We start from the raw sequence: 26,713 nt of genomic DNA on the forward strand, positions 1-26,713 counted from the left end.
CCCAAAGCGCTTCACACTACATTCAGTCATTCACCCGTTCACACACACATTCACACACTGGCGATGGCAAGCTACATTGTAGCCACAGCTGCCCTGGGGCGCACTGACAGAGGCGAGGCTGCCAGACACTGGCGCCACCGGGCCCTCTGACCACCACCAGTAGGTGATTAGTGGCTGACCTTCTCTGCCACCTGAGCTACAGCCACCCCAACATTTGCAAGAAGAAACTGCTCTCACATAGAGCTGGGCGATAGAATGATAACGATATGTATTGCGAAATAACTTTTTCTTGATAGAAAAATTAAACTATTGCGATAGGCCTAACCGCTCTTGTCCTCTTAAAAAAAAAAAAAAAAAAAAAAAAAAAAATGAACAGCCAATCCAAATTAAGTAGCGCAGAGCCGAACCAATCACAGCCGCAGCGTCACGTCACGTGACTTGTTACATACAGCACAAGTGCCAAGCCGCACATGTGTATTTGTTTGGGAAGCAGCCAGCCGCCGTGCCGCCCGGATAATGAAGGAAATGAGTGTGCCGACTAGAGAAAAATCAACCGAGAGCATGACCAAAGGTTACCGAAGAGAAAACAGATGATGGTTCCAATGCCGGAGAGATTGTCGAACGGAAGAGCCATAGAAGTTCCGTAGTGTGAAGGTATTTCGGCTATTTCAAGTCTGACAAAAAACAGAGTAGCGTGCACTGTAAATTGTGCCGAAAGCAAGTCTGGAAATACAATAAACCGGTGCATGCTCAATCTCTGACTGGAAGCACTAATTCGATATTATCACCCTCACCCAATCCAGGGCATCAAACCCCAAGTGCGATGGAAGAAGGATCGTTGAGTGCGAGAGGAACTAACCTGAAAGATTGGATCATAGCTGGTTATCAAGATTATGTACCTTCTGAGGATCTACTAGATGATGTCAATGCAGTACTATGGACAATAGTACTTTGTGGCATTTAAAAAAAAAAAAAGAGTCGATGTTGCGTAGAGGGTGAGGGAAGCTGTTCCACAGTACTGGTTTGGAAAGCGCAATCCCATGGAAAAGTCAGAAGACCACAATCAGTGTATCTAAGAATCCAGTTTTGAGAGCAAGGGTGAAGAAGCTTGATAATATAAGTGGGGGCCTCTCCTCGTAAAGATATAAAAGTAAGAGTGAGGATTTTAAACTGATATCTGTACCCACTGGAAACCAGTGGAAGGACTTCAACAAGGGAGTGATGTAAGTGAATTTATGAGTGTGGGTTAACAGCCTTGCTGTGGTATTTTGGATCACTTAAAGGTGATGTAAAGAAATCTTTGACAGATAGGAAAAGAGTGCATTACAGTAATCTAATCAGGAGACGATGAAGGCATGAACAAGTATTTCCTGTTCATCTTTGGAGACAATAGTCCTACGTTTGGCAATATTTCTTAAATGAACAAAGCAGGTGCAGGTCACAGACTTGATATGAGCATCAAAAGACAGAGATTGATCAAAAATTAAATGGCCTGTATTTGTATAGCGCTTTACTAGTCCCTAAGGACCCCAAAGCGCTTTACACATCCAGTCATCCACCCATTCACACACTGGTGATGGCAAGCTACATTGTAGCCACAGCCACCCTGGGGCGCACTGACAGAGGCGCCACCACCACCACCAGTAGGCAACGGGTGAAGTGTCTTGCCCAAGGACACAACGACCGAGACTGTCCAAGCCGGGGCTCGAACCGGCAACCTTCCGATTACAAGGCAAACTCCCAACTCTTGAGCCATTATTTCCTTAAGACAGTCCATTAGAGTAGATAATTTGTCTAGTTCACAAGGTTTAAAGGAGGTGTTTAATTGGGTATTGTCTGCTTACTGATGGTAGGAAATAATTTTGAAACTACTAATGATAAGTCCTAAAGGCAGAATATTTAATGACAACTAGAAAAAGTTGCATTTCCTGCGAAAATGCAGTGTGAATGCCGTGTAGTGGAATCTGAAAAAGCAGAAAAAGGAGAACTATCTGCTGAAAACACTGTGTAGAAGCTGAACTCTGCTGAAAAGTGCTTTATTTGAAAGATTACACTGAAGAGCGTCAAGAAAGCAGGGAGAGTGCGAGGAGGGAAGATGTGCGGCAAGAGCCACAGGTCAGATTTGAACCTGCGCCACCTGGTCTCAAGGTGGCTGCTCATCTCACTTTTGAACTTTCTGCTGAAAAGAGCTGAAGAAACAGAAAATTTTGCAGAAAAGAAGTAAAGAAACTGAAAATTCTGCTGAAAACAGACCAAGAAGCAAAGAATTCTGCTGAAAAGATGTAAAGAAGCTGAAGTTTGTGCTGAAAAGAGGTGAAAATTTTGAACTGTCTGCTGAACAGAAAATTTGCCCTGAGCAGGGTACGAACCCGGGACTTCTGGTCTCAAGGCGGCTACTCGTGTCAGTGAGCTAAACTGGTTTTCCGGAAATTGAATCGAGAAGGAGAAACTGACAATTCTGCTAAAATGAGCAGAAGAGCGTGAGATTTGTGCTGATAAGAAGTGAGAAAGCTGAAAATTCTGTTGAAAAGAGGTGAACTTTTTGAACTTTCTGCTGAAAAGAGATGAGGAAACAGAAAATTGTGTTGAAAGAGGTGAAGACACTGAAAATTCCGCTGAAAACAGACCAAAAAGCGAAAATTCTGCTGAAAAGAGGTTTCTGCTCAAAACAGCTAAAAAGGTGCTGAAAAGGGGTGGAAAAAAAACTGAAAATTCTGCTGAAAAGGGGTGAAGGGGTAAAATTTATGTTGAAAAAAGTTTAACTGTGAACTTAAAGAAATGTTGCCATAAGCGGGATTTGAACCCGGGCCTCCCGGTCTGAGAACGGCTGCTCATCTTACTGAGCTAAAACACGGTTCAGCCCGGCAAGCAAAACTGGTGATCACACTGATAATGTGGTCCCATTCAGCAAAATGGGCCAAAAATAGCATAAAAAGCTTAATATCAGAGGGGCCGATGGCGCAATATGGCAGCTTCTGTCAGTCTATCCCAGGGCAGCTGTGGCTACAACTGTAGCTGCCTCCACCAGTGTGTGAATGTGAGAGTGAATGAATAGTGGAATTGTAAAGCGCTTTGAGGGCCCCGAAAAGCGCTATATAAATGCAATCTATTATTATTATTATTATTATTATTATTATTATTATAATATCTCAAAAAGTATAAAAGTTATGAGCACCAAAAGATATAGCTGGCATTAGCAGAAGGTTTTGTGCAACGTTTGTGTGAAGAACCACTTGTAACACACAGCATCTACATTAAATAGCAGTTGTATTATGATTTCACACAAAATCTCAGATGGAGAAGAATGTTTGGTCGCTGAAATGGGACAAATGATGAATACATTTACATTTGAATCCTAATTTCCCAGTGACTTCACAGACAACCAAACATGTAGCCAGGGGCCTTATGACACCCAGGTCTCATGTATTTTGTTTAATAGGTTTCTATAGACATTAGTGAAGCAAAAGTTTTGGTACTCCTAGTAACCCCTTTTTCCTTGAAACTGCTGGTTGTGTATTGATGCAAGAAAAAACATGAGCCACTCTGTACTTTTTTGGAAGGCAGCTGGACTGATTAATGTGGCTGTGTATCTGATGGTGTTATTCATCTCTGAATTGTGGCTGGAGAACACGCTTATGGAAGAAGACATGTTTTGATTGTTTTAAATAAATAGAATATCAATATTTGCTTTTCACTAAGGAATAACAAAGGTGTGAACTAGAGGATTTGTCTAATAACATGCCCTTTTTTCTCCTCTCTGAAACTTTTACTTTCAAGCTGGATCGTCTACCTCTATCTCCTGTGTCTCCTCCAGCCAGCAAGTGTCAGCGGGCCTTCTGGCTGCACACCGGTATTGACAGGATGAAAAGGTTCAGGCGGCACGGTCAAGAGTCCCAGAGGGATCGGCTAAAACAGGAACTCTTCGCGTTTAATAAGGCAAGTAAATTAGACCATACCACACAGTTTGCCATCTGTAGTGATGTGGTTCAATGTGAGTGATGAGAAGAAGAAGACAAAAATCATTCAGGAGACTCTGAACTATCTGCAGTCATGATATACATTCAAGTGACCAGGTTACTAAGCAGAAACAGAAAATAAAAGTAACCAGAACAAGATCAAGTAAGCTGTTCACTTTAAATTTATATATTAGTTTCTTTTTCTCGTGATTTTTGTCTGTACACCACCATGGTCCATTTAAATCAAACAACAGAGGCGTGATTGAAGTGCAAGCACTCAGCTTTAATTCAAGGGCTTTAACAAAAATATTGACTTAACTGTTATGGAATACAACCACTTTTATACATGGTTTCCATTTTTAGTACTCTGGTGTTCAGAATGTAATTCCAAAAATTATCATTTTTCAAATACTTAAGAACCTGACTTATCTCAGCTAAGAATATATACATTTCAGACAGAATGTCAAATAATTAATATAAGTGCGGTGCCTTTTAGAATCCATACAAATGTCAAACTTTGAACTCTAACCAGCGTAGGTATCCAGCTTAAGTAACCATAGCGATGTAATTAGGTTGATCCTAACATTAACAATATTATAGCCCTCTGGTTTTTCTAATCCACTAACAATAACCAAGTGACAATGAAGAAGCTTAGTGGAGAAAGCAGTGCCACCTGATTATTTCAGTGCATCTAAACCAGGGGTGTCAAACTTACTGTCTACGATACAATTACATACAACCCGCAGGATCATTTTATATGTCAGTTATTAATGTGGAAGCCGAATCTTCAGCCCTGTTGAGAATCCATGCAGGCAGTGGTGGAACTTTATTTTTGATGGGTACTCCATGTGGCCAATCACATGCAAAGACAGACTGGGATCATACCATTATGTGAAAGAAGGAAGAGGGCGGACGTTCCAAAGACGGCACGTGTAGTGGTGTAGCCAGTTACATGGAGAGACAGGAGAGTCGGATTTAAATGCTAGCAGGTCATTGTGGAGGACAAAAGGTTTCAAACTTGTCCAGGCTTTAAATCGTGTGTGTTCTCTTTAGTGGTAGTAAATGCATAAAAATAGGGCTTTTATTAAAACAGTGAAAAAAATCAAAAAACTCCTCCCTTGAAAAAGACTAAATTTACAGTTCAGTATTGAATATTACATTAAAAAACTGTATACAAAATGTCTTTGAATGGCAGAGATGCAGAAATGTCTGTAGTCATAGGTTTTACAGCTTTTACAGTTATATTTCTACTATCGAAATGTTTTGTTTTGGTTTTTTTATGACTACAGTTTTAAAAAATGGTCATATAAAAAAACTGTTAAATATGTAACTTCTTTACACTGTGGGAAAGGAGAGTTTCACTGGTCTGGGCCACTTAAGATCAAAGTGGGCTGTATGTGGCGCATAAACACTGCACTCATTTTACAGATAATTGTAATCATAATGATGACGCACTTTCTGCATAAAAGAAAGTGCGTCTGCAAAAAGACAATAACTATATGTAAAACCTAATGCGAAAGAAAAAATGTTTTGACAATATTATTGACAATTTTATTGACGAATAAAAACAAGATGAAGAGAGACGAGGTCCAATCAGAATGAATTGTGTTGTGTACAAAGAAGGGATGATGATCCAGTTAGAAGTTATCTTATGCAAAGTTAGACGTGCACAATTTGATCTGCCGCTGACAGACAAGGTTGGGCGAGCTCCCCGTCTCATGAAAAAACAACAAAATGTCAGAAGAGTAATCATATGGACACATTTCATGTCAAGGAAAGTCAGACACTTTGCAAACCGCGGCGCATAGAGCAACTTTCACCGGTTAAAAACACAACAAACTTTTATACTTTCTATTTTTGTCAAATGAATTGGTCTACAACAATCTTATGATATTTAATCAAATAAAACTAAATTATGACTAAAACAAAATCAAAATTTGCGTCAAAATTAACACTGGAACATTTATGTATACCTTTACATGTCCAATCTGAGATGTTGCTCTCAAACACTCATTCCTCCTGGTCCTCCTGGCGTGTTTTCAAAACTAAGAATTCTAATACGACTCGCCAGCTTGGCATAAAGACATCTAGCTGCTGTGATAGTGGCTGTTTGTTGGGTGTCATTGTGACAGATTCCCATTATAGCTTGTTCTGTGGCTAAAGATTGCTTCCAGTAAACAACGACACTTAAGGCACTTTGATTTGTGTGCTCCTTCCATTGTTGTAATCTTATTTTAACTTTATCATTTCCTTCCAACATTACTATGCTGTGTGGATGACCCTAGTAGTTATGAGTAAATGCTTTCTTTTTTTTTTTTTTTTTTAACCCCTCAGCCGTAGAAAGCTGGTTAGGGGTTGTCATTACCCTGCCCAGCAAGTTGGCAGGCGGTGTGGTTTGTTGTGAATGCGATAATGCAAGCAGAATTGCAACCATAGGTGTATCTACTAAAGTTAGACCAGTTTGAATCTCAGTGACTCAATGTCATGTTTTGTAAATGTGATAACTCAAAGTACTAAATGTAGCATATGTGACTCAAGTCACGTAGGATATATTTTTACCACTCCCTGCCACCAGTATTTTTACATTTTGTTTTGAGTCAAGTTCTTATTTTTTTGCTCTTGCATATACAGACTGATAGCGGCCGCAGCCTGGCAGAGTACGCCAAATGTACAAACATAGTAGTTGGTCATGTCCGTGGGTTCTAGACTTAATTTTCCAGACCAGTAAAACATCTAGTAAAAGCGTGATATATTGGACTGGGGAGCCAGTGAAATAAATATAAATATTAGACACTGCTGCTGACTGTTAAACTCTGATTAAAATCATTAGCTGTGAATTCTGACATTTATTGAGATGTATGAGGGCATTTCTTAAAGCTGGTATTGTTCTGTACACTCTTGTCTCTGTCCTTGGCTCTTTTGTCAAAGTTCTTTCTCACCCTCATCTTTTCACTCTCCTCCTCAGACAGTGGAGCATGGATTCCCCCACCAGCCCAGTGCTCTGGGCTACAGTCCCTCCTTGAAGCTGCTGGCCATTGGCACTCGCTCCGGGGCTATCAAACTGTATCCATCACTCTGTTAAATGTTCAGTTTCTATGCCATATGTTAAAACAAGATCTAGAGTGTAATTAAAGTGGTGGGTGGGTTCGTTTTGAGAGAGGTCAACTTGAGTCTAATAACAGATTAAATGTCATGTTGAGGCTGTCATTTTTAGCATCTACATGGATGTTAAAATCACCCACAATAATTATTTTATCTGAGCTGAGCACTAAATCAGATAAAAAGTCTTGAGAAATCAGACAGAAACTCAGTGTAAGGCCCAGGTGGATGATAGATGATAACTAATAATAACAATAATAATAATAATGTATACTTTATTGATCCCCGTGGGGAAAATCCTCTCTGCATCTAACCTACTCACTCAGTGAAGCAGTGGGCAGCCACTGGGTGCCCAGGGAGTAGTGTGTGGGGACGGTACCTTGCTCAGGGGTACCTCAGGGTACAGAGGATTCGAACCCCCGACCTTCTGATTATGGGGACCACCACTCTACCTAGAGTTATCCCTGCCCTAATAAGACTGTTATTTGAGTTTTTCAGCTGGGGTGGACAAGGCTGAGCATCAGGCTTTCAAATGAATTAAAACTCTGTCTTGGTCTTTGGTTGATTAATAAGCTGGTGTTGAAAATTGCTGCCACACCTCCTCCTCGGCCTGCTTCAAGGTTTCAGATAGAATGACTCATTCATTTAAGCTAACATAATCATCCTGCTGTAACCAGGTTTCTGTAAGGAAGAGTAAGTCAATTTGTTGATCAATTATTAAGTCATGTACTAACAGAGACTTGGGAGAGAGAGGCCTAATGTTTAATAATCCACATTTCACTGTTTTACTCGTGGTGCAGATGTGGATGCTGTATGTGGAGTCTCTAATTCAGTGATCTTGGCCTCCAGAGCTGCAAATAGGCTACATATAGTAGTATTTTAGTATTTATTTATTTATTGTCATTGTCAAGAACAATGAAATTGCGTTTGGGGCTTCCATACAACCCAAAAAAAAGAAGAAAATAATAAATACCCCTTAAAACCCAAGTGTACATATTTAACCCAGTGTGACTCCAATGCAATAAGACAATCCTTAGCAATAATGTTCGTAGAAATTCAGACAAAGACCTGAGAAACATGACAAAATACAACAATGCAACCCGTTCAATATTATTGTACTGTGAGATATGATATCAGATATGATAGTTATCTATTTAAGAAAGAGGGGGGGGGGGGCAGGAGGGGGAAGAGAATAAAGATATGATGCACCAATGCAGACCAGTTCATTGCTATTAAGAAGTTGGATATGGTTATTGTCCGTGAGAGGGGGGCAGAGAGTTCAGGAGCCTCACAGCCTGTGGATACAGGCTGTTGGCCAGTCTGGATGTTCTGGCCTGTATAGACCTGTACCTTCTCCCTGAGGGCAGCAGATGGAAAAGGTGGCGCGCAGGGTGATGTTGGTCCCGCAGTACAAGTAGGATTACTGCTAAAGGAGGCTGAGGAGTAACTAAACATGTGACACAACAAGCAGGAAAGTGTAGGAGGGACAGGTGAAGAGGCCATGCTGCTAGCGAGTCCTTAAAGACACAGTGAGTGAATACTGTGACTATAAATTAGCAAGTGAATACAAAGAGTGTGTGCTTTGGATGAAGCATGTGAAGATTACACTATGAAATAAATAAGTTATCTATTAGTTTTTAATTAAATTGCTGCACAAAAGCACCACTGTGTGTTGGACCAGGAAGTGATCCTCTACTGCAGAGAGAGGGAACACCAAGTGACAGCGCCACCCAAAGGAGAGAGGAGGTCTAAGTTGTGACTTCTAAAGCAAGAAGATTTCTGGCTCTAATTCCCTGTACATAGTATCTTGGCGTCCCCTCAAACACTGAGATGCCTCCCTGAAATTAGGACTTAAAGTTTTGGATTTCTCTGTGTAAAATAGACCATCTTACTAAATGTGCATTAGCTTAGCTCTTCCCAGTGTGCTAGTATGATTGCAACTATGATAAATGGAGTCTGTGCTTAACCATTGTTCAGATATGGAGCTCCAGGTGTGGAGTTCATGGGGCTACATGATGAGAATGCTGCTGTCACACAGGTGCACTTCATGCCCCACCAGGTAATGTTTGATATAAATCACACAACATAGAATGCTAGCAGAATTTTGTTTTATTGAGCTTGCTTATACTATAGTGCTGTTCTCAATAGTGTGTATCAGGGAATACATTTTATTATATCTCTGATTATTTGTGACTCTTATTCAGGTTGAGCTGGTTACTTTGCTGGATGACAACAGTTTGCACATGTGGACTCTAAGAGGACACAATGGACTTTCGGAACTTCTTGAAATAGGACGCTTCACGCTGACTGGACCACCTGGGTAAACCACATATTTCCACCTATCATTTTCCTTTCTCCACAGTAACCTTTTTGAGAAATGGCCTATTGGCCAGAGGGGCCAATGGTGCGATATGGCAGCCTCGCTTCTGTCAGTCTGCCCCAGGGCAGCTGTGGCTACAACTGTAGCTGCCTCCACCAGTGTGTGACTGAATAGTGGAATTGTAAAGCGCTTTGGGTGCCTAGAAAAGCGCTATATAAATGCAATCCATTATTATTATTATTGTTATTATTATTATTATTTGACTTGTTAAGTTAAGTAAAGCCAGATAAAGAAGAGATATGAATATGTAGAATTTGCTTAGTTGTACAGGTCACAGGACATCTACCCATGCCTTTGATCAAAAAGTTGCCAAGTGATGCCACTTTTCTCCTTCCTCCTCCTCCTCTCAGTGCCCCACCAAGCGTGACCAGAGTGACAGCAGTACTGGCCCACTCCTCAGGTGAGCTGCTGCTGTTGGGGACAGAAGGTGGACATGTATTTGTAGTTGAAGTTCCAGGATTCAGAGAGCTGGAAGAGAGGAACATCAGCCTTGACCAAATTGCCAGCAGGTAGGCAAATTAAAACACATGTTACAGACAGTTGCATACTATATGCTGCTAAGGACTATGACAGTTGTTAGTTTCTGCAGCATAGACATAAAAAAAAAAAAAAAAAAAGTGAAACTGCTAAAGTTACTAGAGGGAGTTTTTTCTGTTTGAAAGCACCTATTGTTGCGTTAGTTTTGTTGTTTTAAAATTTTGTTTTCTGCTAGGAACAAGAAATATCCTTCTCGTCACATAAAATATTGTATTTAGCTGCTGTTTGCACTTGTGGCTGAATGCTGGATAGAGCAGATTGTAGCTCAACTAGGGATGGGTATTGATAAGATTTTCACGATTCCGATTCCATTTTCGATTCTGTTTAACGATTCGATTCTTTATCGATTCTTTTTAAAAAAGGAGAACACTAAGGTCGATTAGCTCAGAACTTTGTTTTATATCTTCTCTTTGAACAAGATAGAAATTTAGGAGTAGCATGGCCTTACAAACCCAACAGTGAGATCTTAAGAGATCCAGCCTACGGCTCTTCAATGGGGTGTCCCAGGGTCCCCGGGGGAAAAATGTAAAATAATAAAATAAATATTCTTCTGTAGCAATAACAAAGTATAACATAAATTATTCTGTAGCAATTACACAAGAATATCCAGTAATGTCCCTGCCTACAATTAAACACACTTACCGAAAATCGGGGGCATCTGCTGTGGCAAACGGGTGCAAACCTTTTACCACAAACTTAGTCACTGCTCGGTGACATTCGTCTATCCTGGCCTGAAAGGAGATTTTACCGGTAGACTGCAGCGAGAACTGCCAGCATCTGAGCCAGACTCTGTCTGTCTCTCTCATCATGGTCACTAAATGCACAGTAATGGCAGGTTTGTAATAAGGCAGATCGCGCTAACATAATATGCACTGTTAGCTGATTATTTACCTGCCGCATTAACGGGAGAGGACGTGCAAACGTTACCGCTGCTGCTGGGTTGAGATTCACGAGTCCGGAGCGGAATTAAAAACACGACATTCAGTTAAGGTCATCACGTGTTTTGTCAGCAAATGCTTTTGCATATTCGTAGTGTTTCCTCCCTTAAATGAAATATCTACTTTTCAAGTTTTGCAAGTTGCCCTGTTGTCATCCGTTCTCGTAAAGTATAACCAAACTTTTGAGCATTTGAGCCGCCGTGTTTCCTGCCCGGTAAATGAGGCTCCACAACGTGGTGACGTCATTTGGGGCGACTGGAATCGATAAGGGTATCGTTTGCAAAAATGGCAAACAATTCCAAGGAATTGAAACAGTGGGAGCTGGTTCTCAACAAGAACCGGTTTTCGATACCCATCCCTAAGCTCAACACTACAGTTTGTCTGGAAATTTACATTATTCTTTAGTAGGGCTGTGCGATATGACCAAAATCTCATATCCCGATATAAAACCTCTGTCGCCCCGTTTTACCGTCGTTGTTGCTAACGACAACCCATAAAAACAGGTGCTTGTCCGTCCGTAGTGTGGTTATATTAAATATAAGAGAAAGAGAAATGAATATAGCCACTACAGTGACCATCAAAACGATGAACAAATATTGCCGTAAACTGTTTATTTTGCGACACCACGAAACAAACGATAGCGTAAAATGAAACGACAGACGTTTTTATGTCGTCATCCGATATATATCGTTATATCGAACAGCCCTATTCTTTAGTCACTTTCAGAGCATGTATTACAGTGGAAATGAGCACTCTGTACATTATAAATATCAGTCTGCTCACTTCAAGTGTTTAAAAAAGTGTTCCTGCTAAACTGCTGTCACACAGTATCAGTGTTGGGGAGTAACATTTTAAAAGTAACCTTCCCAACACTGCACAGTATAATAGAATATATTGCCTGTCATCCCCTGTGCATCAATAATAAGACTGATATTCTCTTGAACTATTTCCTCTGCTTGTTGTGTACAGCGTACCTGATGACTACATCGGTCGCAGAAATCTAGAACACGTTGAGGCCTTACAAGAGAACCCGGTCGATCCAGATCAGGTCATCATTGGCTATGGACGTGGCCTCATGGTCATCTGGGATTTGGAGAAAAAACTTGCCATCCAGCACATTCCTGCCACACAGGTACCTGTCATGTAACGTACGCCTGAACAGAACACCAGCTGCCAGTATATAAACTGACTGAATACTGTGTAATCTATCCATAGCAACTGGAGAGTGTGTGTTGGACTGAGGACGGAAAGTACATTCTGAGTTCACACAGCGATGGAAGCTATTGTCGATGGATGGTGGGGGGGCAGGACACGAACGAGGAAGAGAAATCAGACATTCCTTATGGTAAAGAGGAAGCTCTCCACTGTTTTATTAATCATAAAGTAAAAAGGTTTAGGCCTCATGGTTACTTGTGTTTTATAATTGCAGGACATTTTCCCTGCAAGGCCATTTCTAAAATAGTTCAGCTCCCTACAGAAGAAGGGTAAGATGACGTCATCCACCGGTGAAATAAATCTTTTTGTCAGCTTCCTTCAGTGAAAGTGATGTCGTCACCTTTCTAATATTTAACTTCTCAGATATGTTATGTGAGCCGCTGTTACACATTAATCACTGAACAAATGGAACTGAACTTGAACCTTGTGTGTACGTATGTTTGCGTGTTTGTGTAGGCCTCCATTCCTGCTGTTCAGTGGTGGTATGCCCAGGGCCAGTTATGGGGACAGACACTGTATTACAGTGATCCATGGTAAAAAACACGTGGCCTTGGACTTTACCTCCAGGATCATCGACTTCTTCGTCATTAGAGATGGACCGGAGCACACAGGCAGGCCACACACACCAACAAACTGGCAACAAAATTACAGCACATTTAAATATGGGACTCTTAAAGTATTTGACAGCATTGAAGATCTATGTTCCCCAGTCTCTGATGTTGTTAGGTCCTATAAAGAGTGCACAAACATACTAAATACACAGGGGAACACTGCTTCAGTGTTTAACTTACTTAGACTTTGTTACTTTGTTGCTGTGTAGAAGGACGCAGTTATAATAAGTGAACAAACATTAATGAATACAGTTTAAATGCCAAAACATATTAATCATGATATTGATGTTATTTGGGGGGAATACTCATAAACCAAATGTAGAAAAGACAAATGATGTCAAATCCCCCATTAGAAAAAAATAACACTCAATAACAGTCAAGAGTTTTTGGGCCTATCAGAAAGTGAATGACATCAGTTAATTGCTTTGAACCATGTAGTGCTATTTGTTATGTCACAATTGGCTAAAAAGTGATAACAAGTAACGGTAGGTGATGTAGTTAGTCAGGTAAAAGAATAAACGGCTTTATTTGAAATTAACTGAGCTGAACATGAGATGTGTCAGTCAGTAGGGTTGGAATTTTGCATATGAGCTAGCTTGGTGAGTTAAATATTTGGATAAAAACAACAAAACAGTTTTACAGCACATGATCCTCAGGAGCAGAGGAATCGCTCTTTCTGAGGGAACAAGTAGAGCGTACTCTTATACCAACCAATACTGTACCCAGGTGTTCCCAATCTCTGATCACCTGACCACACCACACACAGACAAAGGCTACGTTCACACTGCGGGCGAAAGCGCATCAAATCTGACTTTTTTGACCCTATGCGACCCATATCCATGTCATATGAATGCTTCCTGGCCATCCAGTGTAGATGTTAGTGAAACTGTTGGGAAGACAACGTTGGAGGAACGTGAACATTTTATTTGTACTGTATAATCTGCAGATTCTGACAGAAATTTCCAACTATCTTTTGAACCACCGCTCCTCTCTAAAACAGCAATAAGGATCATTATTAGGCCATTTGTAAATAACAAAATAACTTTATAACTTAAAGCAAAATTGGGAAACGTAAAGTCCGAAACAAGTCTTTATATTAAGGCCATCGGTCAAACAATACTGTTGCTCTGGGTCTAAACAGCGCGCGTTGTGTGTGACGTCTTCTTTTGCGCATGCGGGCGCTTGAGGGTTCACACTAGAGCGCGTTTGCTGTCACATTTTATTTGTAGTGTGAACGAGCAGACAAAAACATCGGATTTGATCAAAAAATTGGAATTGAGCATCAAGACCTGCAGTGTGAACGTAGCCAAAGACAACTTGCCAGATAAGGCAAGGTTACCACAGTTTGAATTGACACGGGTTTGTGTAAATTTGAACATAACTCTCTTGTGTAATTGTAATTTATTCATCACAGCAGCCCAGAAAAATGAGAGCAGTTTTGACAAGAGACACAAGCGTATCCCAGATCTCAGTTTATTAGCTGCTGTGTATCTTCCTGCAGGAGAGCCCAGTGCCCTGGTTGTCCTGGTGGAGGAGGAGCTGGTAGTTATTGACTTGCAGACTGAGGGCTGGCCCATCATACAGACTCCTTACTTGGTCCCCCTTCATAGTTCAGCCATAACATGCTCACATCATGTCTCCACCATTCCCCTCAAACTGTGGGAGAGGATCTTCGCTGCTGGAAAGCATCAGAATGCACACTACTCAAAAAAGGTAAAAATCTTTGTAAATTGAAAATAATGTCCCGTCATATTTATATTTCTCTGACTGCATGACAGGTTTTCACTTTTTCTGTGAATCTGTAAAAACACAGGCTATACAGTCACCCCATTAAGTGCCAATATTATTACTGATGGGATATGTTACCACTGTATGAGACTCTAAAGAATCCCCTAAAAGGCTGTTCATCATAACTTGAATGGTGCATCTTGAATATAAGATGATGGTTGAGGACATCAAGTTTTCATACTGTTTTCTTACTAATTTTCTTTCTTCGTGTCAGCCGTGGCCAGTAACAGGAGGTCAGAACCTGGCCCCAGATCCTCCACAGAGAGATCTGCTCCTCACGGGGTTAGTACAGTTGCCTTCATTCACATTTATTGAAAGGTCTTTTTGAAGTTGTAAAAATTATTCTAACGCTGCTGTGTATATAGGCATGAGGATGGCACAGTTCGTTTCTGGGATGCATCAGGAGTCTGTCTCTATCCCATGTACAAGCTGAGCACAGCTGGAGTATTCCACACAGATGCTGACCCCAATGACAACATGAACCAAGGGACTGAAGGAGAATGGCCTCCATTTAGAAAGGTATGTTTTTCTAATCTAATCTATAGAAAAGAACATTTTCATTTATATTTTAAGGTGAATATAAAGAAATGTCACGACACTGGGACTTATTTTAAGTATTATTCAGGTATTCTATCACAAATTCCATCAATTAGTTGAGTAATCGAATAATGAGCAATGATAAATATTCAAATAGAAAAAACACAGGTCTTTCCAAATGAGCTGCTCGTTGGTTAGCATTTTATAAATGGCAAGGTTTCCAAGTTTGACCGCATATAACATTTCTCAACAAAACTAGAATATTAGAATTCGTGTGTGTGTGTGTGTGTGTGTGTGTGTGTGTGTGTGTGTGTGTGTGTGTGTGTGTGTGTGTGTGTGTGTGTGTAATTTTTTTTTTTTTTTTTTTTTTTTTTAAAGAAAAAGTGTTCTTAAATGCAAAAAAATTATCAATGGGCAATTTTGAATCACTAAAATCAGAATACTTTAATAATTCCTGAGTAAACTATGTATACATAACCCCACTAAGTGCATGTCTTTGGGCTGTGGGAGGAGCGCACTCCACACAGTAAGCTTCTGGCCAGATGGTTATTTAGAACCCAGGACGTGCTTGCTCTGAGGCAACCATGCTAATGAATTTATAATTAATCTTAATTAGCATTAAAATTAACATAATCTTTTACAAGTACTAACCAAGCCCAGCTTGTGGGGATAGGTTAATTGGATAATCCAAATTGCCACTAGGTGTGCATGTGCGAGTGAATGTGAGTGTGAATGGTTGTCTGTCCCTATGTGTTGGCCCTGCGACAGACTGGCGACCTGTCCAGGGTGTACCCTGCCTCTCGCCCTATGACAGCTGGGATAGGCTCCAGCGCCCCCCGCGACCCTGAAAAGGATAAGCGGAAGCGAATGGATGGATGGATGAACAATCTTTTTACATTATTTTACTTTAAATTAACAGCAGTTATTTATTTTAAGATTTATGTAAAAGAGGAATGTTAATCAAGGTCTTGCATAGCAGCATATTAGGCAAAGCTGGAAGTAAGGCAAGGCAAGGCAAGTTTATTTGTATAGCACAATTCAACAACAAGGTGATTCAAAGTGCTTTACAGAGACATTAGAAACAAGAACAAATAAAAAGCATGATTTAAAATTGAATAAAACAAGCAAATAAACTAACTAACTAATTAACAAACAAACAAACAAACAACAGTATATAAAATCAAAACAGATAAAATCAGAGCAGTAGATAAAATCAGTAGTTAAATGTAAGTTTTGAAATTTAAGCTTAAAAGTGTGGATTTGGTGCTTTATTCAAATGCAGCTGAGAACAGGTGAGTCTTCAACCTGGATTTAAATAAACTGAGTGTTTCAGCTGATCTGAGGCTTTCTGGGAGTTTGTTCCAGATATAAGGAGCATAAAAGCTGAATGCAGCTTCTCCGTGTCTGGTTCTGACTCTGGGAACTGATAAAAGACCGGATCCAGATGACCTGAGGGATCTGAAAGGTTCATACTGGGTCAGGAGGTCATTGATGTATTTTGGTCCTAAACCATTCAGAGCTTTATAGACCAGCATCAGAACTTTAAAGTCTATCCTCTGACGGACAGGCAGCCAGTGTAAGGACCTCAGAGCTGGACTGATGTGGTCCACTTTTTTGGTCTTAGTGAGGACTCGAGCAGCAGAGTTCTGAATGAGCTGTAGTTGTCTGACTGATTTTTTAGGTAGACCTGTAAAGATGCTGTTACAGTAATCAAGCCTACTAAAGATGAATGCATGGACTAGTTTTTCCAGGTCCTGTTGAGACATCAGATCTTTTATCCTTGATATATTCTTGAGGTGATAGTAAGCTGACTTTGTTATTGTCTTAATGTGTTTTTCTAAGTTTAGGTCTGCATCCATCACTACACCCAAATTTCTCGCCTGGTTTGTGGTTTTTAGATGTATAGATTGAAGTTCTCTGGTGACCTGTAATCGTTTTTCTTTGGCGCCAAAGACTATTACCTCAGTTTTGTTTTTGTTTAGCTGGAGAAAATTGTGGCACAACCAGTCATTGATTTCCTCAATGCATTTACCAAGAGCCTGTACAGGGCCTCGGTCTCCTGGTGACATTGTGATATATATTTGTGTGTCATCTGCATAGCTGTGATAGTTTATTTTGTTGTTGTTTATAATCTGTGCCAGTGGGAGCATGTAGATGTTAAACAGAAGGGGTCCCAAGATGGAACCTTGGGGAACTCCACATGTGATACTTGTCTGCTCAGATGTGAAGTTACCTATTGATACAAAGTATTTCCTGTTTTCTACGTATGTTTTGAAGTAGAGGTGTTACTCTAAATTTCACCCTTGTCATGTTTCTGTTTAGGTTGGCTGTTTTGACCCCTACAGTGATGACCCAAGGCTCGGCATCCAGAAGATCCATCTCTGCAAATATAGTGGTTATCTGACTGTAGCTGGCACTGCGGGACAGGTGACTATTGAGAATTTTACAACAGACCTATGTCATGTTGGGCTAAGTCATATCTCTGATGTAGAGTAAGTTAAGCACTTAACTTACATCAGTAAGGTAAACTCTTACTTGTCAAGTTAGAGTTAAGTTTTAAGAATTATACTTTGCTAGTAAGTCAGTATATATGATAAAGCCTGCTCTTGACCTTTGACCTTCTGTAGAAGTTTGAGAGAAATTTAGATTTTTCTGTTGATTCTTACGCCCTCTTGCATATGTAGGCGTAGTAGAGCTTAAGAAGTCAGTTTTTTCACGCTCAGTGTTGAATTTATTTATATTCATAAACACTCTTTTCCCTCAACCAAAGCATCATGCTGCCACCACCATGCTTCAGTGCAGGGATTGTAATGGCTAGTTTCCTCCAGGCATAGTGCTTTGGCTTACAGGCTAAAAAGTTCAATCTTTCTCTTATAAGACCAGAGAATTTTGAGTCCTTTAGGTGCTTTTTGGCAAACTCCAGGTTGGCTGTCATGCTGTGTCATTTGTATCCAGTAAGACTCCCCCATGCTACACAAGCCTACCTTGGAATATATGCAAGAGAAGTGTAACTAAAGCTATACCGGCAGTGTTGAGGAACCAGAAGACAAGAAGGCATAAGTGCACAAGGTATGAGAATATGGGGTTGTTGGAATGCTACTACCAAGGAATCCCAGTGGAAGGGGTTACAGGAAGTGGATGTGGGACCTATGGAATCACACCCAACATCTAGACTAACAGCAAAACAACTAGTAGCTCAGTGTTCAAATAGCTGGAAGAAACTACTCACAACTAGAGATCAACGAGGTACAACACAAATGCTATGCCAAGGGTTGGCCAAAACATCATTTCAAGGGGGGTGATGTCACCAGGTCCAAGTACAACTTATCATACAATTGTGTGTGTGATAGGATCATGGCTGAACTGGAAAACTGGACCCTCTTTGGCTGATTAACTAAGAGTGCATAAAGTACCTCTTGAAGTTCTACAAGAAGATGTGAATGCAATATTACAGACAATCCTTATTGTCTAAGTTTGAAGGATAAAGACTGTCCGCAGACCGAGTGGGGTGTGTGTGTGTGTGTGTGTGTGTGTGTAGGCCTACGTTGATATCACATTATTGTGATTATTCCCACTGTTATTTTGACTTTGCAGATCCTAATGTTGGAGTTGAATGACGAGGCAGCAGAGCAAACCGTGGAGGCTAAAGTTGTGGATTTGCTGCAAGGTCAAGAAGGATTTCGATGGAAGGTAAAGAACAGAACTGATTACTCGCTATGTTTGTTTATGTTTTTACAGTGACATGCAGCAGCTGTAGACATTATGAAGGACGGATCTGGCCACTGTAACGTGACCCGTATGTTTTAGGTCTCCAACAGAGTTTTCATTCTCTACAGATGCCTCCCCCAAAAAGTGTTTTTGCAGTCTGGCACAAAAATGATTGAATGAAAAATTTAATTAATGCAACTTTGCAACCAAGCTAAGTAGCATTAATAACTAAGAAATCCACCCTCTTGTCTAAATAAGGTCAGTTGTACTTCCAGAAATAAGCAGCAGCCAAAACTCAAAAGTTGAGACTTTGCAGAATCCAGAAACATATACAGCATACAAAAATAGGTGATCTAAAAAGGCTTTAAATGCTGCATTTACAATAATAACTAGCTTACTATGTGTGCTCTGAAGGCTATCATAAAACCTTTCTATTGTTACACCGTCAACTACATATTCCAGCATTTGATAGTCGTCTTCCTTCACAGGGCCACACTCAGCTGGATATCCAGGAAGACCCAGTGATGTTTCCTGCAGGCTTCCAGCCCTTTGCTGTTGTCCAGTGCCAGCCCCCAGCTGTGGTCACTGCTCTCACACTGCACTCAGAGTGGAAGCTGATAGCCTTTGGCACCAGTCATGGGTTTGGGTTATATGACTACCAACAGAAGAACAGTGTCCTGATCAAGTAAGGAGAAGCATTAAGAAAGATGTGAAACATGTGTCTGTACTGTGTTTACAGCTTCCAGGAAATCTGTTTCATGTTAGTGGATGTGTTTTAGCCATCATTTTCTTTCGTAGTACAAAGAAGCAAGTTGGATGTAACCAAGCTTTCAAACTTGCAAAATTTAAAACTGATACAACCATTCGTTTACTACTGGGTAGAAAATTCAATTCAGTTCAGTTCAATTTTATTTATATAGCGTCAAATCACAACAGTCGCCTCAAGGCTGTATATTGTAAGGTAGACCCTACAATAACACATACAGAGAAAAAAAAATCATTTATTGTCTTCTGGAAACGCCACACACCCAGATGGTGGATTCAAACCTTCCTGCTGCGAGGCAACAGTGCCAACCACTACCTGACAAAACCTGATCCAAAACAAATCTAAACCATAATGGCTATCATAATAACAGTTACGCAAACAAACTCAAGACAGTCCATGACAGCGACACACACCTGCCCTCTGTGGCTCTCAGCAGGTCACTCTGACCTGCAGACTCATGCAGCTGGCCTTAGTACTATCTACCACCCACTCCTGAGACTGCATCAGCCCAGATACCACCCAGTGATCCATCAGTTATCACTCATGCATCAGGCCCAGGTCCCAGCTGTCATCCATCATGTTCAAAGGAAATCTTCAGTTTTAACACAGTACAAGTGATATAGGGATATAATATTTACCTAGGTGGATATTCCAACCTAATATATCAGTCACTCATGCTCAAGTCACCGTACATGTTATGAGAAAAACTGTAGCCTTGTTGTGTCTTTGTTTGTTACATTTTAGGAGTAAGCAAAGTATTTGTGCAGCTGTCTGCATATCATATGTGCTCATATTGTGTTTTCAAACTTTTAGGTGCACACTAAACCCCAGCGATCAGCTGGCCATGGAGGGTCCTCTGTCCAGAGTGAAGAGCATAAAGAAATCCCTGCGACAATCCTTTAGACGAATCAGACGTAGCAGAGTCTCTCTAAGAAAACAACATGTTAACACTGCTACTAAGGTAGAATCATAAAAAGGACTCTGCTATCTGTTCCGTGTTTCTCCGTTGTCGCATGTGTTATATATATTGATATCTGCCTAAGCAGCTCCAAGAGGCAAATGCTCGTCTGGAGGCTGAATTGGCAGAGATGGAGCTGGCTCCCGTCCAGAGGAAAATTGAAGCTCGCTCTTCAGACGACTCTTTCACTGGCCTAGTACGGACGCTCTACTTTGCTGACACCTTCCTCTCTGACAGTGAGTTGGCGTGTTAAACGTGTACTATAGTACGTAAACAGCACTTGCTACAGAAATGAATAGTGGGCAGAACTTTGGGTTGTTTCCATTTCCTTACGTTTCTCCTCATTTTCTTGTAGGTTCACATAACACACCCTCCCTATGGGCAGGGACCAATGGTGGCTGTGTGTTTGCCTACATGCTTCGCCTTCCTTCTGTCGAGCATAGAGCAGATGAGCCTGTCACAGCTCAACTATGTAGGTTTAACATTGTGGTGGCCTGATCTCTCAGCTCTGCCCTCCTCTTGTAAAGTTGTCTCTGATTTGCGTCCTTTATTTTCAGCCAAGGAGATTCAGCTGATGCACCGCGCTCCTGTTGTTGGTATTGTGGTGTTAGATGGACATGGGGCTCCTCTCCCTGAGCCCCTGGAGGTGGCTCACGACCTGGCTCGCGCACCTGATATGCAGGGCTCACACCACCTCCTGGTCGTGTCTGAGGAACAGTTTAAGGTTAGACTTGGAGCACTAGGGTTGCAGTGGGTCATTAAGATGTCTTAAAAAGTTAATATCAAAGAAAAGGTGGTCTTAAAATGTCTTGTTTCTTGTAAATTTTTCTAAAAGTATTATGTTTTCAGGTAGTATTTTTAAAGACCTGTAGATTACAGCCCTCAAAAATAACAATTAAATCAGTTACTATTGGTTCATGTCACTTGTTGAGCATTGTTGTGTCTTAGCTTGTTCTATGCTCTAAAGAGAATGCCATTTATGTGGTCTAGGCTCACAATTTTTAATATCGGTACAATTACTGTTATTTATTGAGGTGTAGGATAGAAATATTCAATCCTCTTAAAATTTTGTAAACTCTATTCCAATGCATTTGTTTTGTGTGTTCAGGTTTTCACGCTGCCAAAAGTTAGTGCTAAGATGAAATTAAAGCTGACTGCTGTTGATGGCTCTCGAGTGCGACGGGTAGGCATGGCCTGGTTTGGCAGCAGTCGGACAGAGGACTATGGTGAAAGCGGCTTGTTGGTCCTGACTAATCAGGGCGATGTTCACGTGGTGTCACTGCCACACGTCAAGATGCAGGTACATTACCCCTGCATCCGCCGAGAGGACGTCAGTGGAATCGCTTCTTGTGTTTTCACCAAGCACGGCCAAGGTATAGAGACACCTGCGCACACGTTTCTTCCTCTGTTTTACTGGGGCTCTAATAGGGCTGAACGATTATGGAAAATAATCTAATTGCGATTTTTTTGCCCCAATATTGCGATTGCGATGCGATACGCGATTATTTTTTAAGGTCTTTGTCTTCTGTATTATTAAACAAAGACAAGCAATACATCATATAGTATGGCCAATACTATATTACATTAATTTTAAACTGTTCTTTCCTGGAAGACAGACCTCTGTTATGATGACATGAGGTGATGCATGAATTGATGACTGACATTTTTATTTAACTTCTTCAATCACAACAGTATATTTGAACATACACAATAGTTTATTTTTAGCTTACAAACATCTGAGCATAAAGTGGTGACAAGGAACCCTGGTGTAAACATTAAAATGAAAGTCAGTACAATGTGCAGATTGCAGAAATATACATAAAAAAAATCAGTGGCTTTACCACACTCAGTTTTTCGACATCTGTGAACTACTAGACAGTCATTCAATTAAAAAATAATATTAAATAAATAAAACTAATAAATAAAAAATACACACATCTTACTGATCTCTGCAGTCAGTAACATTACACATAAAGTGCAAACATAATAGCAATTGTATAAACACACACACAAACACGCCTTTAAAATTTAAAGGCGTGAAATTGGACGGTCTAGTTCTGATTAGCTAATCAGAACTAGCCTTCTGATTCGCTAATCAGAAGGCTAGTTCTGATTCGCTAATCAGAAGGCTAGTTCTGATTAGCTAATCAGAAGGCTAGTTCTGATTAGCGTCACCGCTGTCTCGGTGGAGTTTAATAAACTCGGCCGTCTGCTTCTTGCTATCTAAAATATAACCAGACACTGGTGTAAATTCTCGACTGTCTCATACTTCTGTTTAATAAGTTTTCTGTTTGACGTTTAGTCAGCTGTGTGAAAACCAAGGAGGAACCCACCCGGGGGATTAATAAAGTTTTATTTTATCTAATCTAATAACTTTAATCTCAGCCAAACCGATTTACTCACGAACAAACAAAACACTGAAAAAAGCCCAACAATAACATTTTTAGGTTGTCTAAGTGACTTATATATTACGTTTAACCCGAGCAGCGAAACTCCGCGGTGATCTGAAAATGATGTGCCGGGAGTTGTGCCGTTCTCGGCCGCATCAGTAACCCTCGAGCTCCCGGCTAGCTGTCGAGCTGGTGGGTAGCAGACGCCTCTGAAAACGTCGAAGCACTTTTGCAAATATGGGATATCTTGATAAACCGAGCAGATATTTGATGTTTACACAACTACTTTCTCGCCTGAAAATATGTTAAAAGTTTATTTTGTGACCCAGAAAGATTAGTATGAGTAATTTTAAAACTTAGTAGCGGCCGCCATTGCTGGAAACTGGAGTTTGGCTGGGCCGCGCTATGAATTCTGGGATATGGTAGTAATTTGGACAGCCTTATAATCGCAGTATAATCGCAGCCTTTGCGGTTAGAAAATTGCACTTGATCATGTCGCGATATTATCGCAAATGCGATATATCGTTCAGCCCTAGGCTCTAAATACATTCTCTTTAGAATACAACATCAACAATACAGATGTGTCTCTAGCTCGACCTTCTAGAAGCAGTTTTCAGAAGTCATGTATGTCTTTGTTCTAGCCTAAAGTCTTTAGCCCTAATAGCCATTTGAAGAGATGGGGATCAGTAACAAGTTGCTGACTTTCCACAAAGAGCTAAAGAAACATGTGACAGTCAGAGAATTCAGAGTTAAAATATGTGTTAGTGTTTTGCAACAGCAATTTCTAAAGCAGCTTTTAAAAAAAATTTAGACACACGCTTCAAAATAACTGCCCAAATAAGGAATGTGAGGTGTTTCAAGATGCCTGTACAACAAGACCTGATTTTAGAACGACTTTGATTTCGCTCGCAGAAAAAGTACTGGCTTCATGGTGCTAAACTGGGGTTACAATTTGTATATTTTGTGATTTGTGTTAGTACATGCCGACAGACTTGTATTGTGGGATAAATTAATCAGATTAAAAGATCCATTTACTGTCAGATTATTATGAAAACTGGATTGTTTCGTTTGTATGTTTGTTGGTTTTAAATGGAAAGAACCCTCATGCCGCTTACATCCATGCTGTTCAGTAACTGCTGCCACGAGTTTTTAGAAGTGAGATTTTCTTCCTAAAATGTGATTTTTATCATGTTTTTTTGTTGCTGTTGTTGTTCAATGGACAGTCATTTTGCCAGTGCACTTATCTACATTCATAGGTCCCCCCACCCCCACCCCGCTTGCCACTTTCACTAAGCTCCTGTGTGCTGTTGTTCTCCCTCAGGCTTCTACCTGATCTCCCCGTCTGAGTTTGAAAGATTCTCTTTGTCGACCCGCTGTGTTGTGGAGCCTCGTTGTCTGGTGGAGGCTCCACTTCATTCTGGCTGCTCCAACCAACACCAGTCACAGCCAGATGGAGCTTCATCTACTCATAGGTACTCATAGGTTTCCTTGTTTTCATCATGTTGGTGTTTGCTGAATACAAAAGTTTGCTGTAGGGCAATTTAAGCCAGGTTGTTAGATGATGCTGGTAGTTACAACTTCCATGTTAAATGGGAGTAAAATCATTGTAACAATGCCAAATAGTATATAAAAGAGAGTGAAAGATTGTAAAGACTGACCCTGGTGAAGAAATAATAAACATTAGATAGAAATCTCACTGATGTGTGCAGAGTGTGTAGATAGAAAGAAAAGTAAAAATGAAGTTAGCTAAAAAAGGTAGACGCAAGACTGATATTGTGTAACACAGAAGTGCAAATTGCATTTATAAAAAAGAGGAAAAGACACAGTGGTCTGGTCTGGTGGATTTGATGGCCGTCAAAGTGGCTGTCTGACGTTCTGATCCCTGGTTGGTGAAACTCACTCTTGGGACATAGAATGTCCAAAATAATGCGTGAGGCTGAGAGATGCCGACAGTCCTGACTCAGGCGTGCCTCAGCACCTGGAAAAGTAAAACCGCTCAACTAAAGCGCATAGTTGAGTGGTTGCCTCCACCAGTGTGTGAATGTGAGAGTGAATGAATAGTGGGATTGTAAAGTGCTTTGGGTGCCTTGAAAAGTGCTATATAAATCCAATCCATTATTATTATTATTATTATAACATATTTTGCCTCCTCCTCCCAATGTATAAATCACTAGCTCCAATATAGTCAGTTATGCTGTTTTTGTCTTTTATTTTCTCTTAATGTTTATAAGTGACATCAACCTTCCAGTGACTGTAGATCGAAATCAGCCAGTATGGCTATATCAGCAAAATGTACTCATTTTACTTCCAGTTCATTGTCCCCTTTTAACGAATATTTTAACAGGATATTAATATTACATGTTTTACATATTACAATAATTGATATGTTTTGACATCCCTAAGAATGAGCTGTCATTACTTTCTGTCTTCTCTGTCCTTTCAGAGCCAAACATGATGGTGAGGATGCAGGTAAAACAATTAAAAACAAATAATATCATTGTAAGTAAATGTGCATGTGCCACATGAGTGTGTGTTCTGTGTTCTGTGGTGTTTTATAATTCTGTGCTATGCTAAATGTGCTGTCTGTTTTTACACGTACCTTGTCTATGGCTGACTGTGTTGACATGCCATCTATTGCAGAAAATGCAGCTAAACATGTTATGGAGCATGCTTTGCTGAATGATGAGAGTGAGTACAAAGGCAGGAGAATATCCTGAAATATAGACCTGGAATAGCATGTCCCTCAGACATTGTAGTTGTTCAAAGGAAATCTGGCTTCAGTTGTAATTGAATTATACGCTACCTTTTTGAGCTGGTCCTGCAGCCTCTTACTCACATTGTCATTTGAAACATCCAAATTACATGTCTCAGAACCATATATAAGCACATGACTGATACAACTTCATTTTTTCCCCAGTGAGCTGGCTTGTTGTGACTGAGCTAACGCTCAAAGTCATGACAAAGTGTGGTGTTGTTAAAAGCAATAGTTGGTTACAGTTGTTTTTTTGTGTTTTGTTTTTTTCTTTTCAGAAGTACTTCAGGAGATCCAGAAGTCACTAGAAGGAGATCAAATGCAAGTATCACAAACACATTCTTTGTAGTTGTACAAAAATTACACAAGGAAAAAAAAGATGTTGTGCCATTCTCAGGCTGGAAAAATGACTGCAGTGTGCAGCTAGATCTGCTTGTAAGAAGTGTTTGCAGCGTGCACCTCCGGGGGGGGAAATGTACTGAGCAACTTCAGTCTGTGTTGTTACTGTGATGCTGGTGTTAATCCCAGAACTCTGAATCCATTAATATTTTTCCCAATTAACCTTTAAAAGTAAACTGACGTAATTCTTTGGCTTAAAAAGCTACCAACATTTTTTTCTTGCAGATTTTCACTTGATATGTTACGAGAAAATTGAACTCATTCAACCCAGAAATTCTTCTAACATTTCTCCAATATTAACGACAAACATCACACTGTGCATTTTGACCATACATCTTTACTTCAATCTCAATCATCCAAATCATTTTTGAAAGTCTTGTGGTTTATTTAAATATAACCTTGCAAATCTAAGGCACGGTTCTATGTTCCTTATAGCGAGAAGAGGCTTTTGCCTAGTAAGCCTTGCAAACAAGCTGTACTTGCTCAGTCTTTTTCTAATTGTATCATAAACTTTTAAAATGCTGAGATTATAGCTCTTGGGTTTTTAAAGGTGAACTTGAAGTTGGACAATTGTAACCAATCGTGTTAATGGATTCTGTTTTCTGTTTGTCAAAGGTCATTCCTGGAGAATAATGTGAAAAGTGCTGTAGCGTGAGGAGCCTATCTCAACAGCTGAGGT

At 40.3% G+C, this 26,713-nt stretch overlaps 1 protein-coding gene across 3 annotated transcripts in view; it reads left to right on the plus strand.

Moving 5' to 3' along the window:
- The window catches only part of LOC146662925 (LLGL scribble cell polarity complex component 2-like), a 50,067-nt gene that overhangs the window by 21,885 nt on the left and 1,469 nt on the right, over nucleotides 1–26,713 (plus strand). The window contains exons 2-26 of one of the 3 annotated variants that reach the window (XM_085415501.1): nucleotides 3,778–3,940; nucleotides 6,926–7,019; nucleotides 9,033–9,114; nucleotides 9,260–9,375; nucleotides 9,786–9,944; nucleotides 11,880–12,042; nucleotides 12,126–12,255; nucleotides 12,340–12,394; nucleotides 12,582–12,736; nucleotides 14,238–14,449; nucleotides 14,739–14,806; nucleotides 14,890–15,043; nucleotides 17,384–17,488; nucleotides 18,656–18,751; nucleotides 19,258–19,454; nucleotides 20,349–20,496; nucleotides 20,582–20,729; nucleotides 20,849–20,965; nucleotides 21,051–21,217; nucleotides 21,602–21,866; nucleotides 24,205–24,355; nucleotides 25,327–25,352; nucleotides 25,524–25,571; nucleotides 25,914–25,956; nucleotides 26,650–26,711. In XM_085415501.1, the coding sequence (XP_085271627.1) occupies nucleotides 3,862–3,940; nucleotides 6,926–7,019; nucleotides 9,033–9,114; nucleotides 9,260–9,375; nucleotides 9,786–9,944; nucleotides 11,880–12,042; nucleotides 12,126–12,255; nucleotides 12,340–12,394; nucleotides 12,582–12,736; nucleotides 14,238–14,449; nucleotides 14,739–14,806; nucleotides 14,890–15,043; nucleotides 17,384–17,488; nucleotides 18,656–18,751; nucleotides 19,258–19,454; nucleotides 20,349–20,496; nucleotides 20,582–20,729; nucleotides 20,849–20,965; nucleotides 21,051–21,217; nucleotides 21,602–21,866; nucleotides 24,205–24,355; nucleotides 25,327–25,352; nucleotides 25,524–25,571; nucleotides 25,914–25,956; nucleotides 26,650–26,689 (3,018 nt within the window). In that variant the 5' untranslated portion in view covers nucleotides 3,778–3,861 and the 3' untranslated portion in view covers nucleotides 26,690–26,711. The remainder of the gene's footprint in view (nucleotides 1–3,777; nucleotides 3,941–6,925; nucleotides 7,020–9,032; nucleotides 9,115–9,259; nucleotides 9,376–9,785; nucleotides 9,945–11,879; nucleotides 12,043–12,125; nucleotides 12,256–12,339; nucleotides 12,395–12,581; nucleotides 12,737–14,237; nucleotides 14,450–14,738; nucleotides 14,807–14,889; nucleotides 15,044–17,383; nucleotides 17,489–18,655; nucleotides 18,752–19,257; nucleotides 19,455–20,348; nucleotides 20,497–20,581; nucleotides 20,730–20,848; nucleotides 20,966–21,050; nucleotides 21,218–21,601; nucleotides 21,867–24,204; nucleotides 24,356–25,326; nucleotides 25,353–25,523; nucleotides 25,572–25,913; nucleotides 25,957–26,649; nucleotides 26,712–26,713) is intronic. The other 2 variants (XM_085415502.1, XM_085415503.1) reach the window with 2 other exon arrangements.

Source organism: Rhamphochromis longiceps, linkage group LG8, assembly GCF_057381845.1.
Source record: "Rhamphochromis longiceps isolate RC_006_pf linkage group LG8, R_longiceps_female_GT1.1, whole genome shotgun sequence".
NCBI classification, from domain to species: domain Eukaryota; kingdom Metazoa; phylum Chordata; class Actinopteri; order Cichliformes; family Cichlidae; genus Rhamphochromis; species Rhamphochromis longiceps.